Raw genomic sequence first — 13,206 nt, forward strand, 5'->3', positions numbered from 1 at the left:
TGGCTCCCATTTTATAATTCTATATTAATGTGTGTCCTTTGGATGGCAAATTGAGACTATCAGTATGGAGAGTTGTCTTTGAAAGGTTTGTATTGATTTCTTTCAATTTTTTGACTTGTGGTGTTTTCTTCAACATCTTTTGATTGCTTCCCCTGTTATTGATGACTTTCTATTTGTTTTCTGATGACAATGTTCCTTCCGATATCTTCTGTAGAGCTGGCTGAGTGTCCCACTTGAATTTTGTCCATTTCTGTAATGAAACATTTTAATTTCCCCTCTTGGAGTTTAGTGATTACAATAGGAGCAAGGGTACTGGCTAGGGTGGGAGTAACCCCTGATGTAGTGATGTCTGGATGCAGCAGGTTTCACCTCCAAGGAGCCTGACTCTCAGTTTCTTTGATAGAGCCCAGAACTGCTTTAGGGAGCATCACTAATAACACCAGTGTTCCACTGTCCATGTTCCCAACCTCCTGAGCAAGAAACACAAAGGTCTCCAGCAAAACTGGGGATCACATGGCTCATGTGCAAAGATGTTTCTAGATTTAGGAGTCCCAGCTACTTTCACTTCCTGGAGATTCATATTCTTGATTCCACACTCTTGAAGTCTGGCAGTTCAGTGTTATGGAGTCTGATTCCTTCCACAGATCTTGTAAGAGGGTTGAGGAGAAACTGTTGTGAGGTCCATGTCCCTAGTGAAGTGAGTAATGTCAGGACCCACTGTAGTACACTTCTGGAAGTGACTTCTCACTAGCAGTGACCACCCTGCAGGGTAAGAGTAGTTTTGTGGGCTCGGTGTGACCTGGGGTTCCCAGGCTAGAGGACAAATCTCATGAGACCATGGGTAGTTCACTTCTGGAAGTGACATCTAGCTAGCTGTGAGCACCCTTGAGGGTAAGAGGGTAAGAGAGGCAGGGAGGAGATTGCTGTGAGGCACATGTCCACAGTGGAGTCATGATGTCCAAACCCACTATAGTCCACTTGTGGAAGTGACTTCTCACTATCAGTAAACACCCTCCAAGGTAACAGGTATTTTCGTGGCTTGTTGTGACCTGAGATTTCCAAGCAGAAGGACAAAGTCTCATGGGATCCAGGGTAGTTCACTTCCAGAAGTGAAGTCACTCAGGTTGTGACCCCTCTTGAGGGAGAAGGAGAGAGGGGATTAGGGAAGGGACAGTGCTGGGAGGCCCATCTCCATAGCTCAGGTACTAGGTATCCTGGGGCCTATGGTTGTCCAGCAGGTGACCTCCTGAGCCCAAACTCACCATCAGACTGGAAAACACCAGAGAGGTCAGCCTGGGGAAGGTTTGTCAGGGCCACAGGATCTGAGAGGAGTGACAGGAGAGCATGTGTGCAGGCTGAAGGTTTAGGGACACACAGTCTCTCCATGGAGTGCAGACATTTTCCCGGGGTCAGTCCATATTTCCACAGGAGGGATCATTTAAAAGAGGGTTGAGGGCATCCCAGGCCTTTATAGGCCTTAGTCCCACAGTGTGCTGTTCAGGCAGTCTCCCTGCATACTTGCACAGATGCAGCCTTCACCCATTCTACTGCCCGTCCCGTGCCCCCGTCACCCCAACACCTCACCACCCACCCACAGCCCATCTACAGGCCTTCACCCCAGGACAGCCACACTCTGTCTAGCTTATGCCTTTGTCCTCATGCTTGCTGTTACAGAGGCAGGGGTTCTTCTTTTCTGGGAAGTTTGGCTAGATGTGGCCCAACTTCATGGGTAAAAGGGTGTGGAGACAACATCATGACCCTTGTCCTCCTAGGTTGGTGAAGAGGTATTGGGACCCAGGAATGGCCCATGGAGTCCTGACCCTCACTTCCAAATCTCACTGACTTGAACAGCCTGAGAAAGCTCTTTCAGGACTCCAGGACCCTAGGGGAGTGGATGGGACAGTTTTGCCTGCTGCTGGGCGTGGGCAGGAGCTAGGGACCCCTTCCCTGAGACACTCTTTGAACTCTTTGTGTCTTGCACAGATGAGTCTGGCATGGAGAAGTAGACTGGTGGGTACACTGAAAAGAGGGGGCGCTGAAAAGATGGGTCTCATCCTTCAGCACCTTGGACCAGGCACTTGCATCCCTTCCCCTGTCTCCACCTAATCAGATGTCATTCCATTCAGGGAAGCTGGGCCTAGCCAGCTGAGATAACCCTCTGAGGGGAAGATGGCTCTCAGAGGGATGTGGTGAAGCATGGTCACCTCATCTAAGTGGTTCCCTGTTTCAACCTACCATATGCACCTGGCACCCCCCACACAGTGGTATAAGTGCACCAGCTGGGCCCACCTGCTGGGCCTTCCTCCTGCATAGGTGCTATTCCAGCCTATGAGAAAGCATCACACTTCTGGGGGCAGGATGAGGCTAGGTGTTACCTTCCGGTAATGAAAAAGAGGTTTATGAGGAGAGGATGTTGAGATAGGACTGTCCCAGTAGGTGCCTGGTTGCTAGAGGATGCTTTGGTGAAGTCCGGTAGTGGAGAAACTGTGTCAGAGTTTGGAGGATGAGATTAGGCTTGTGTGTGGTAGAGTCAAACGTAGGTCTGTGAGGTGAGTCCAGGTGCAAATAGAAGGGACCCCGGGAGACTGCAGATGCCCCACACAGAGAGGTGTGGACCATCACGGGGTCCATGCAAAAGCCATGGCAGGCACAGTAATAATCCTTGTGAGGCAAGAGGAGGATCCTGTCCCAGCATGCCTTAATTAGCAGGTGTTGGTTCAGACTTGTAGAGTCTGCCCTGAGCAGTTTATTTTAGACTTGGCTAAGTACAGTACAATTTGGGGGGAAATTTTCTGGGTAACAGTCATCTCAATTCCACGTGTAGAAGGAAGATTTGGTCCTAACTGCACAGAAACTCCTTTACAGTGTACACGTGACCTCTCCCAGGAGGATGGGTTGCCTAGAGTAGGGGTTTAGGGTCTAGTGCAGTTTCAGTCATACAGACAGTATGGAGGTCACCAGGAGATAAAGTACGTTTTGACCTCTGTCCTAAGGAAGGGTTCTATTGACTGAGAAACAAGACTAACGATGAAGGTCTAGGAAGGGAGGGTGTGAGGTAAACATAATCACCTGGGAGATTTTGGTGTGGCCTGGCCCTGCAGGTGGCACAGATCACCAGGCTATTAACCACAGGCAGACACAGGTTTCTGGGTGGAAAACAGGAATCCACCTGCCTTCTGTTGAAGAGACAAGCCAGCATGCTTCACACTCTTGGCTTCTGTAGTACTTGTCAGGGATAGCAGAGACCTCATGCTCTCTGCAGCCTGCTTTGCCATTTTGGGTTAGTATATTGAGGAATCTCTGCACTTACCTCTGTCATAATTTTTTAGTGTCTCCTACACAACTGGGGCAATGGTACATATCACTTGGGAGGCCAGAAGCAGGTGGGAGTTCAAGGCCAGCCTGGTCTACAAAGTGAGTCCAGAACAGCGAAGGATACACAGAGACACCCTGTCTTGAAACAAAACAAAACAAAAAGCCAAGATCTCATATTGAGAAACACATTTGCTGTTTTGTTTTTCCCTTGAGGCTTTCTTTCTTTACATTTTCTCCCAAGTACCCGCCCCCACCCTCACACACACCTATTTTCCATGACCAGTAAACTGGGGGCTCACAGGTGGCACTTGGAATTTCAGATCCCTTGGAAATTTAAAAGTCCTTATAGATTTTACTTTTTCTCTGTAGCTTCAGATTTAGAGGAAAACATCCACCACTTCCCCCTGGGCTAGGCCAGAGCTGAACATGGCCAAAAGCTGGGGTAGGCACAAAGGCTGCTGCTTATGCAGAGTCTACAGCCAGGATGCCTCCCTGACACCCTCCCATGGACCTCTTCCTGCCTCCCTCCATTGTCACCACTTAGTGCCTTGCCAGCATCCAGTTGGCCCTGTGGTTCCTCACCCCTAACATCTGTTATCAGTATACACATACCCTCCTCTACCTGTTCTTCCCTTTCTTCCTCCTTTGTTGCTGACTTCACAGAAAACTTGGCAGTAGAAGCTGCATCTGCTTATTTTTGCTTCCTTGTCTGTGTTTACCTCCTTGTGTCCTGTGACTGCAGAAGCCTTTTCCTGCAGGCCTAGGCCAAGACAGATGTACAAGAGCAGTCCCAGGGGGAAGGCTAGATTAACATCCAGGCTAAACGTCAGGCTCAAGTCCATGATCAGGCCCAGGAGTAGGTCTAGACCTTGAATTTCACTGTTCCACAGAGAAACTGTCATTTTTACCCTCTGGATTAATTGGAATGAATAAAGATGTGGTGTAGTAGACAAGGTGCAGAATGGAGTGCAAATTTCCAAAACTATGAAAAGAAAGTGAACCGTGGGGACCTGAAAGTTGTGTACAGTCATGCTATATCTTCGTCCTGGGTTGCCTCCTCCCTTCGAGATATAGTAGCACACTCTTCCTGCAAAGCATCTCTCTTGATCTCTCACCAGGGCCAATGCAACTCCACCTCAGTCTTCCCTGAGGCCTTTGTCAAACCTGTGGGACCTTCTATTACTCTGCAAATTGGCTTTCCAGGTCACCAATGCCATGTGTCCTGGTTGGAACGTCATCCTGTCTCATTACTGTCTCTAAGTGTACATCAACACTCACCAGCTCACCTCGTATTTTCACTCCATAGGGCCCAGTTTCCCTCCTCTAGGGCTGGCATGACATCAATAGGCAACCACCAGGTCCATGAAGAAAACAATTACTGTAGTGAAGATGGTGCCTGCAGATGCCATGCTCTCTGCAGGTGAGGAGAGCCCATGGGTGGAGTAAGAAATGACAGCTGAGTGAAGAAAAGGAGCTGATGGTAGCTGAGGTGAGAAGGAAAGCTGAAGTGAAGGCTGGAGGCTCAGGAAGGGGTGGGGACTGAGGTGATGGGGTGTGGGTGGGGACGAAGAGTGGGGTTCAGTGAAAGGGAGCTGAAATGAGAGAGTGTGCTGAAAGGAATGGAGCTGAGCTGAGAGGGAGACTGAAGTGAGAGGAGGTCTGAGGAGAGGGGTGAGAGCCAAGTGGAGAAGTGAGGGCTGAGGTGAAGGGTGGGGTCGTGGCAAAGGGTGGCTGCAAAGAGTAGATGGAGACTAGGTGAGGGCTGAGGTCCCAGGCCAGCTGAGATGAGGGGTAAAGGCTGACAGGAGAGGTGGGGAGTAATGATGATGGGTGGTGAACTGAGGTGTTGGGTTTAGGTTGAGATAATGCAAGCCTGAGGCTAAGGGGGCTGGAGGGGCTGAGGTGTTGGGGCTGAAGGGTAGGTGTCAAGGTGAGTAGCTAGAGCTGAGGTAAAGGGGCTGAAAAGAAAGCTAGGGCCTGAGTGAGAGGGGCGCCTTAAAAAGAGAGCTGGTGGGGGTAAAAGTTCTAGGATGGGGAGTCAAAAGAGAGGGAGAGCTGGGGCTGAGGTGAAGGAATGGCTGAAGGGAGAAGTAGAAGCTGAGGTGAGGGGATCTGAAAAGAATGATGAAAACCTACATGAGGGTTAGGGGGCTGGGGCCAGGGGTGGGGGGAGTAGTAGGGGCTGAGGGAGAGAGAGACCCAAGGGGGAAAATGGTTGAGGAGCTGAGGTAAGAGATGGGGACTCAGATAATGAAGATGGCTGACTGGGTAGAGGCCAGAGGGGCAAGAGTAGGGTCTGAGATTAGAAGTGGAGGCTATGGAGCTGGAGATATGGCTCAGAGGTTAAGAGCTCTGCCTGTTCTTCCAAAGGCCCTAAGTTCAATTCCCAGCAATCACATGGTGGCTCACAACCATCTGTAATGAGATCTGGTGCCCTCTTGCAGGCACAGTACTGTAAAAATAATAAATAAATAAATAAATAAATAAATCTAAAAATAATAAAGTAGGAGCTAAGGTAGTGGTGAGGGTTGTGTAGGTTGAGTAGGTGCTGTGGAGACAACCTATAGGTTAGCATTCTATTAAGTGTCATCTGAGGAGTGCCACGGGAAGATGGATGGACAATCTCAGGAACAGAAAACCCAAACTTCATTCCATAAGCAGAAGAGAAAGGAAGCTGTGTGGAAGTCGATAGGGGGCAGTGTTGCCAAGGATCAGCCAAGAGCCGCTTCCTGTTGCTCTTTGCATAATAAAGTCTGCACTCATTTGCTGAAAATGGAAGAGTGCTGTGTCTATCATTCAATGAGTGATCAGGCAGGCCATGTCCCACTTTTTTTTTCAGGTTCAAACACATACCACTCATACTGATTTTATGTCTGTTCTGGATCATATAGAGAGTCAGTATGGACAAGATCCCTAGACATGTTTCAAGGGAGTAATTTGTCAGTTTCCACTTGGTGTTGATCTGGCCAGCAAAATACTTTGAGAAGTGTGTAACTCAAATTTCAGCAATAGTTGAAAATGAAGTTGAAATGAAATGAAAATGAAAAATAGTAGGAATGAAGACTGAGAACTTAGATGATATTAAATGGCAAAAGATTACCCTTTTTAGCATTGCACAGAGTTCTCTTTATCCTCTAACTCCTACTTTCTTTTTTATTATTATTGTTATAATTTATTCACATTACATCCCAGTTGTAATCCCCTCACTCTTATCTTCCTGTTCCCACCCTCCCTCCCTCTCCCACTCTATTCCCATCTCCTGGACCTCTCACAGGTGGGGTCCTCCTCCCCCACCAGGTCTGACCATATTTTTAGGTGCTGGGGAGATGGTTCACTGAGTGAAGTTCTTGCTGCTCAAGCAGGGGACCCCGAGTTTGGATCATAGCGCCAATGAGGTGGTGACTTGTGATTGTCATCACAGCATTAGGGCAGCTCAGAGGATTCCAGGGGGCAACCTCCACACCTGAGGCATAGTCAGACCTCAGTACTTCCCAGTCACACAGAACTATGTGTTTCCTTCCTGGTACAAATTTATAAACTATTTTCAGCCATACAGGTAGATAAAAGTAGAAACCATTAGGAATTTGTTGAAAATACTACCTAGTTCAATTTGGTTTTTTGAGTTGGTTAGTGTTTGTAATTATGGAGCTTTTCATTTTTATGCTGCAAAAATCAACAACTTTGCCTTTTTCATGGCAGCGAAAACTAGCTTTATGCTAAACTTGAAAGTATTTTCTCATCCAGAGAAACTTTATTATGTGTTCCTTTTGGTGGCCTTACATTTTAGAATGCATTTTATTCTTATTTATAGCGAGACATTAACATTCCAGTTGATTTTCATGTCATATTTTCTCATCATTTTCTTCTTCTTTCCCATTTCCTGAGGTCCCTTTCATCCCTTCATCTTTCCCTTTCTTATTTTATGACTTCCCCAAGTGTATACACACAAAGACACACACACATATACGCACACCACACACACAGGCAAACACACTCTCATTTAAATCTAAATATGGAATATAAAAGAAAATGTATTCATTTTTTATAAATTTTGTTAAACATGGTAATGTCCACTTCCTTCAATTTTCCTGCTAATGTAATAATTTCAATTTAAACATTTGGTTATATATTTATTTTGTCTGTGTGTATGCGAGCACACGTGTATGTGTATGTGTGTGTGTGTGTGTGTGTGTGTGTGTGTGTGTGTGTAATCCAGAGGACAACTTTCAGGTGCCATTTGTCTCTTTCCATTAGGTAAGCCCTGGGAATCAAACTCAGGTCCTCAGGCCTAGTTGCAGGTGACTCTACTCAGTGAAACTTGATTTTTAAAAATAAAGTGAAAGAAGTTTCAGCAAGTATGTGCACTATGTTTTCTTGATGCACTCATGTCTTGAGTAGGGTAGGAATAAAATGTCTATGTATATCTATGTGCTTTGTTGATGAGTCTTATACACTCCTGAGGGTGATGTAAACTGGCTCCACCACTGTGCAAATAAGTATGGTTTATCCGTTAGTTCCATTTTATTTTGTTTTGTTTTATTGCTTTTAAAGAACCATTCATACTGATTTCCATAGAGGCCGTGCCAATTTACACCACCCTCAGCAGTATATAAGACTTAACCTTTCTCTCATATTTGCCACTTCTTTTCCTTCTTTCTTTCTTTTTTTTTTTTTTTTTTTTTTTGAGACATGGTTTCTCTGTGTATCCCTGGCTGTCCTGGACTTCATTTATACAGCAGGCTGGCCTCCAGCTCACATCAATGTGCCTGCCTCTGCCTCCCTGCGTAACAAGATTAAGGGTGCATGCCACCATGCCTGGCCTGCCACTTATTTATTTTATCTGTGCCAAACAAAGGTGAAAGAAGTAAAACTGAATTACAGTGTGGCCTCCAAGTATGCCTGTTTTATTTTAGCACATGACATGTCTAATTTGGAAGATGAACAAGTGATGTTAAATTTATAATTAGGAGTATTGTTAATAGATGACGAATGTTAGGATGAAGTCAATTTTGATGAAATATTGTTGAGCTAAGAAGTGGACAATCTAAATTTGGTGACGTTCAATGAACAAGTGATGTTAAGTTTATAATTACGAGTATCGCTAATGGGTGACGAACGCTGGGATCAAGTCAGTGTTCATGAAATATTGGGTTTTTTTTTGTTAATTAGAAAAATCATTTATTTCTGCTCCTTTCATACATCGTGTTGCCCAGGAAACAAACTCCCATATGCGTCTGAAATGACAGAGTACCACACACACACTGTGTAAAGGCCAAGCACCGCTGCAGGAACTGACAATCGCCCAAATATCAGTTCTCATAATAGACTTTTCCATTTACAATCACTTCTAAAAATCAAAAATATCATGTCCAAAAAATGATGAGGGGTTGTAAAAAATAATCATTTTATTCAATACGAAAGTTTTAGAAGTGGAGTATACTTTAAAAAATAAAAAACTAAGAAGAAAATGCCACTTAACATAGCTGGTACATTGGAATAGGTCATCAGGAAAAATACTGTAATGAACTTGTCTGATACCAGGAATTCCAGTCCTAGCTTTAATATGCTTGCTAAGGTGTCACTCAATGCTGCTTTTATTCTGCTCTTCATTCTTTTCCACACTGCACAAGGGAGTGGGTCAGCCCTCAAAGCTTTATTAATGGGAGCAGATCCAGGATCCACTGTTTTCTTCTCATGAAATGCTAGCCCATCAGGTAGCCCGGCAATTTCATTCTCATGAAAACTCTAGCCATGAAGAAACTCAGTAGGACACAGACGAAGCCAATGAAAAGAAGAAGAAACCTATTGAGTTTGGGAATATTTGGTGCATTGGATCGGTCCAGGATAATGAAACCTAAACCTCCCATTGTAAACAGAAAGCTAGACGCAAGTCCTTCCATAATATACTGTCCATTTACTCTGTAGGCCAAGAAAGCTACTGCTCTCTGATGCCCGTGCTCATCAGTCATTGAGCCAACACTTGGAGGTTCAACGATAACATCATAGATTATTCCTCCGGTAATGAGGAAGTAAGACACCACCACCAGGGCGTACACCGTCATGGCCGACGGCATGTGCACCCAGGGCGGCTTCTTTAGCTTCAGGTTGGGGCATTCCAGCACTAAGAACGGGACTCGGTACAGAGTCTCCATGTCAGCAGCGGTACGGCCAGCCCTCTCATGAAATATTGTTGAGCTAAGAAGTGGACAATCTAAATTTGGTGACATTCTTCATCCCTTTCTTTCTATTCGTCTTCACTATAGATGAAAAGGAGAGAAAAGAAACAATTATACCAGATTAATCTGCTTCCTGTATTTAAGAAAAATTTCAGCCCTTGTTCATGCCTGCTGCTTTTGTGTTATTACTCAACTGAATTACCAAAGATAAACATGCTTTCCTCTTATAAATTAAACCCATGGCTATCAGGGTGCTTATGCAACCAGTCATGTGATTACACCAGCTTTTTGGCAGTTGGTGTCTCTGTGTGTGTGTGTGTGTGTGTGTGTGTGTTCTCATGTGCACATGTGTGTGCATGAAACCCTGTGCTCGGCACCTGAGATTCAAACCCATAGCCTTGCACACGCTAACCCCAACCTCTACCCCATGAAGCCAACACCTCACTCTTGTTTATTCTGCTTGAGAGGCTCTGTTGGCATGTAAAGGAACCCCTCTATCTGTAAAAGCCAGTACTAGGTGCACATATGATGCTTCCTTACCCTCCAGACCTTCAGCATCCACATAGTTTTACCAGGCACTCAGCTGTGTGGGGAAAAAAAAGAGAAAGAGGAGAAGAAAATTTAATCATTTGAAGACATAGCCTTTAAATTTTAATTACCAATTTGATTCTAAACGATCCTATTAGGACTAAATTTCTTTTGACTTGTATAAAATATAAAACTTAATAGCTAAATGAATAGGTAGGTGTTAGTAACTAAAAATCGTCATACCTGAACTGTCTATTTTACAATTTGTCTGCAGTGCTCTAAAAGGCATTGATTCCTGCTTAGTATAGGTGGAGCCCTGAGGACTCCAATCCTGCCTGGTCCAGCCTCCACCACTGTTGCTTCTGACAATTGCTCTCTAAACAGGGACTAATCTAGGTGTGATACAGGGGTTAAGTCTAATAGGCTCACCGCTTGTTAGTAGTCTCACATTGGTGGACAACAGAGCTTTGAATAGCAGGGATGGCCACAAAGGCCACACTACAGTGTAGATGAGTAGCTACAGGAGTATTTTAATCCCACTCTAAGACATTTTAGCAAGAAAGTTAAATTGAATTTTGTTTGAATTCAAAATAAAGTATTCCTCAATTAACTATAATTTGAAGAGAACAAGGCCCAACTGATAAGTAAATTCAGGGTAGTCATTGGTGCTCCTAGCTATGCACAGAAACCTGGATTTGCTGGTTCAGTAGCCTTTGGGATCTGGGTCCATTTCAGCAAATGCTTCTTGTGTTTTCATTTCTTCTTGTCCGGCGTCCTCATCCAATACCTTGTCATATTCACTCCAGCTATCAGAATGGCATCCACCTATTTATTCAGGAAAGATCATTACAAAACACACACACACACACACACACACACACACACACACACACACACACACACACACACACACTTACATCAGAGCACACACACAAAATAGCTAATTCCCAACCAATAGCACCACTCACATCTAACCTTGACAGAAACTGCGGGTGCATGAGTAACTACAGAAACAACTGTAGCTGAGTTCCTTCCTGGTTTTCAGGCTACACTTCCCTACTCTTGACACATCTGTCCAATGATCTTTTCCCCAGAGACATGTCTCTCCCTTTACCAGAAAATATCCTAAGCAATGAAGTACATTTCTTCTCCTTAGAAGAAGAAATCAGAGGCATAAGTCAGCCACCTTGCACCCATTACACCTTGGGCAGAACTTTGGAAGGAAGCTACTTGTTTTGCCTCAAGTGATTTTTTTCCTCAATCCATGAAGATTAAGGCTCCTCTTCCCAGCAAGTGCTCCCAAACTAAGTCAATGCAGAAAATCACATTTCCAAGAACCTTCACACTTTTCAAAGCCACAGACTTAAAATGAGGAATGCCATTTTCTGGTTCTTTTGTTGTTAGGCTTCCCTTCTACTAGCTCCCAACCTCTCTTTTGGGCACCTTGCCTACATAGTGGGTTCAAGGCCAATCTATCCTGTGTGAGACTGTATTTCAGACCAAAAACATGGAAAGGTTGTCACAGAACTGGCTCAGTGATATAGGCCTTTAATCCCAGCACTCAGTGGCCCCCAAGAGGAAGGAAATTGTGAATAAAAATCACCCTGTGTTGTCTAGAGAGTTCCAGACCAGCCTAACCTAAATAAACCCTGATACCCTGTCTCACCACAAATGAACAAAAGCAAAAACAATAACAACTAACAAACCATTTAAAAAAAAAAATCCATACAGCTTTGACCTTAGGTAAGGGAGCCATCCAACCATTCCTTTCCCCACCTGACTGAGGCCAGCACCTAGCACAGCTAATTGTTTCTGCCCAGTAAAGGACCAGCCTTAACCAAGGTAGCAGCCGCCCTCCCAGGCCTGGTCTTTGCCCTATTTCCTTCCTCCCCATCACTGCCCACTGCCCAGCACTGATGGCCTTCTCTAGGCGCCTAGGCCTGATTCCTTACCGTCTGAGGCCACGATCTGCTTTATGACTTGCTTTGGTGGTTCTTCTGCTGTAGCTTCTGCTGCCACCTCTCCTGTGCTTTGTTCTGTGGGTTCCTGGGCTGCCCTAACTACTGGCTCATATAGTTAACAATCTTCTGCCTCCTCAAGATCTTCAGGCTCCTCAAACTCTGGAAATGTGGAGATAACCTCCCGCAGGCTCCGGGTCATGCCTGATCCCCGACTCTCATAGTCTGAGTCCCTCACAGTTGATGGGATGGGCCCGGGTGGTACTTGGGCCTCACTTGAGTGGTCAGATGCAGAGGTGTCAGGTGTTACCATCACTTCGGGGTCCCTACTCAGCCTGTGGTTGTTTTTATAGATATAATTAAGAATGGTGTGGACTCGACACCACATGCTAGCGAGGATGTGGAGAAAAACGAACACTCCTTCATTGCTGGTGGCAATGCAGACTAGTGCAGCCACTTTGGAAATCTGTCTGTCACTATCTCAGAAAACTGGGAATAGGGTTTCTTCAAGACCCAGGTATTCCACTCCTTGGAATATACCCAGAAGATGCTCCAGCATACAACAGGGACATATGCTCAACCATGTTTATAGCGGTCTTATTCATAATAGCCAGATCATGGAAACAGCCTAAGTGTCCCTCAGTAGAAGAATGGATAAAGAAACTGTGGTACATTTACACTATGGAATACTACTCAGCAATTAAAAACAAGGAATTCCAGAAATTTGTGGACAAATGGATTGAACTAGAAATGATCATAATGAGTGAGTTCACACAGAAGCAGAAAGAGTCAAATGGTATATACTCACTTATAAATGGACACTAGCCCAAGGAGCATGTCCCATGAAAGACACTAGCCCAAGGAGCATGTCCCATGAAAGTCTTCCCTTACCAGGAAAGTGGGATAGATGTGAGGACATCCTATTGGGATGCTAGGTGAGAGAAATATATGTGATAGGGAAAAAAAATAGAAGGATCCAGAGTGTCCTAGAAACCTACAAGAAGAACACTATGATGTGCGGATCTGGGCACATGGGTTCTGCTTGATCTATGGCACCAACCAAGGACAATATGTGCAGTCATCATCAAACCGCTACCCAGATCTACCCAAGGGACAGGACATTCTTCACAGTTAAATGGAGAGTAGGGACTGAATTTCACCCAATCTCTGGTGCCCCATATTTGACTATGTCCCCTTGATGGGGACACCCATTGGCACTCAGAGGAAGG

The 13,206-nt window shown here is 45.1% G+C and overlaps 1 protein-coding gene across 1 annotated transcript; it reads right to left on the bottom strand.

Moving 5' to 3' along the window:
• Positions 1-8,466: 8,466 nt before the first annotated feature.
• LOC311601077 (oligosaccharyltransferase complex subunit OSTC-like) lies at positions 8,467-12,296 on the bottom strand. The gene is made up of 4 exons (XM_084788423.1): positions 11,972-12,296; positions 10,709-10,844; positions 10,032-10,074; positions 8,467-9,572 (listed from the first exon to the last, which is right to left on the bottom strand). The coding sequence occupies exon 4, from the start codon at positions 9,540-9,542 to the stop codon at positions 9,018-9,020; it is 525 nt and encodes a 174-aa protein (XP_084644549.1). The 5' UTR covers positions 9,543-9,572; positions 10,032-10,074; positions 10,709-10,844; positions 11,972-12,296; the 3' UTR covers positions 8,467-9,017.
• Positions 12,297-13,206: the final 910 nt, after the last annotated feature.

The sequence above is a fragment of the Acomys minous genome (genome assembly GCF_964271855.1).
Source record: "Acomys minous genome assembly, chromosome: 7".
NCBI classification, from domain to species: domain Eukaryota; kingdom Metazoa; phylum Chordata; class Mammalia; order Rodentia; family Muridae; genus Acomys; species Acomys minous.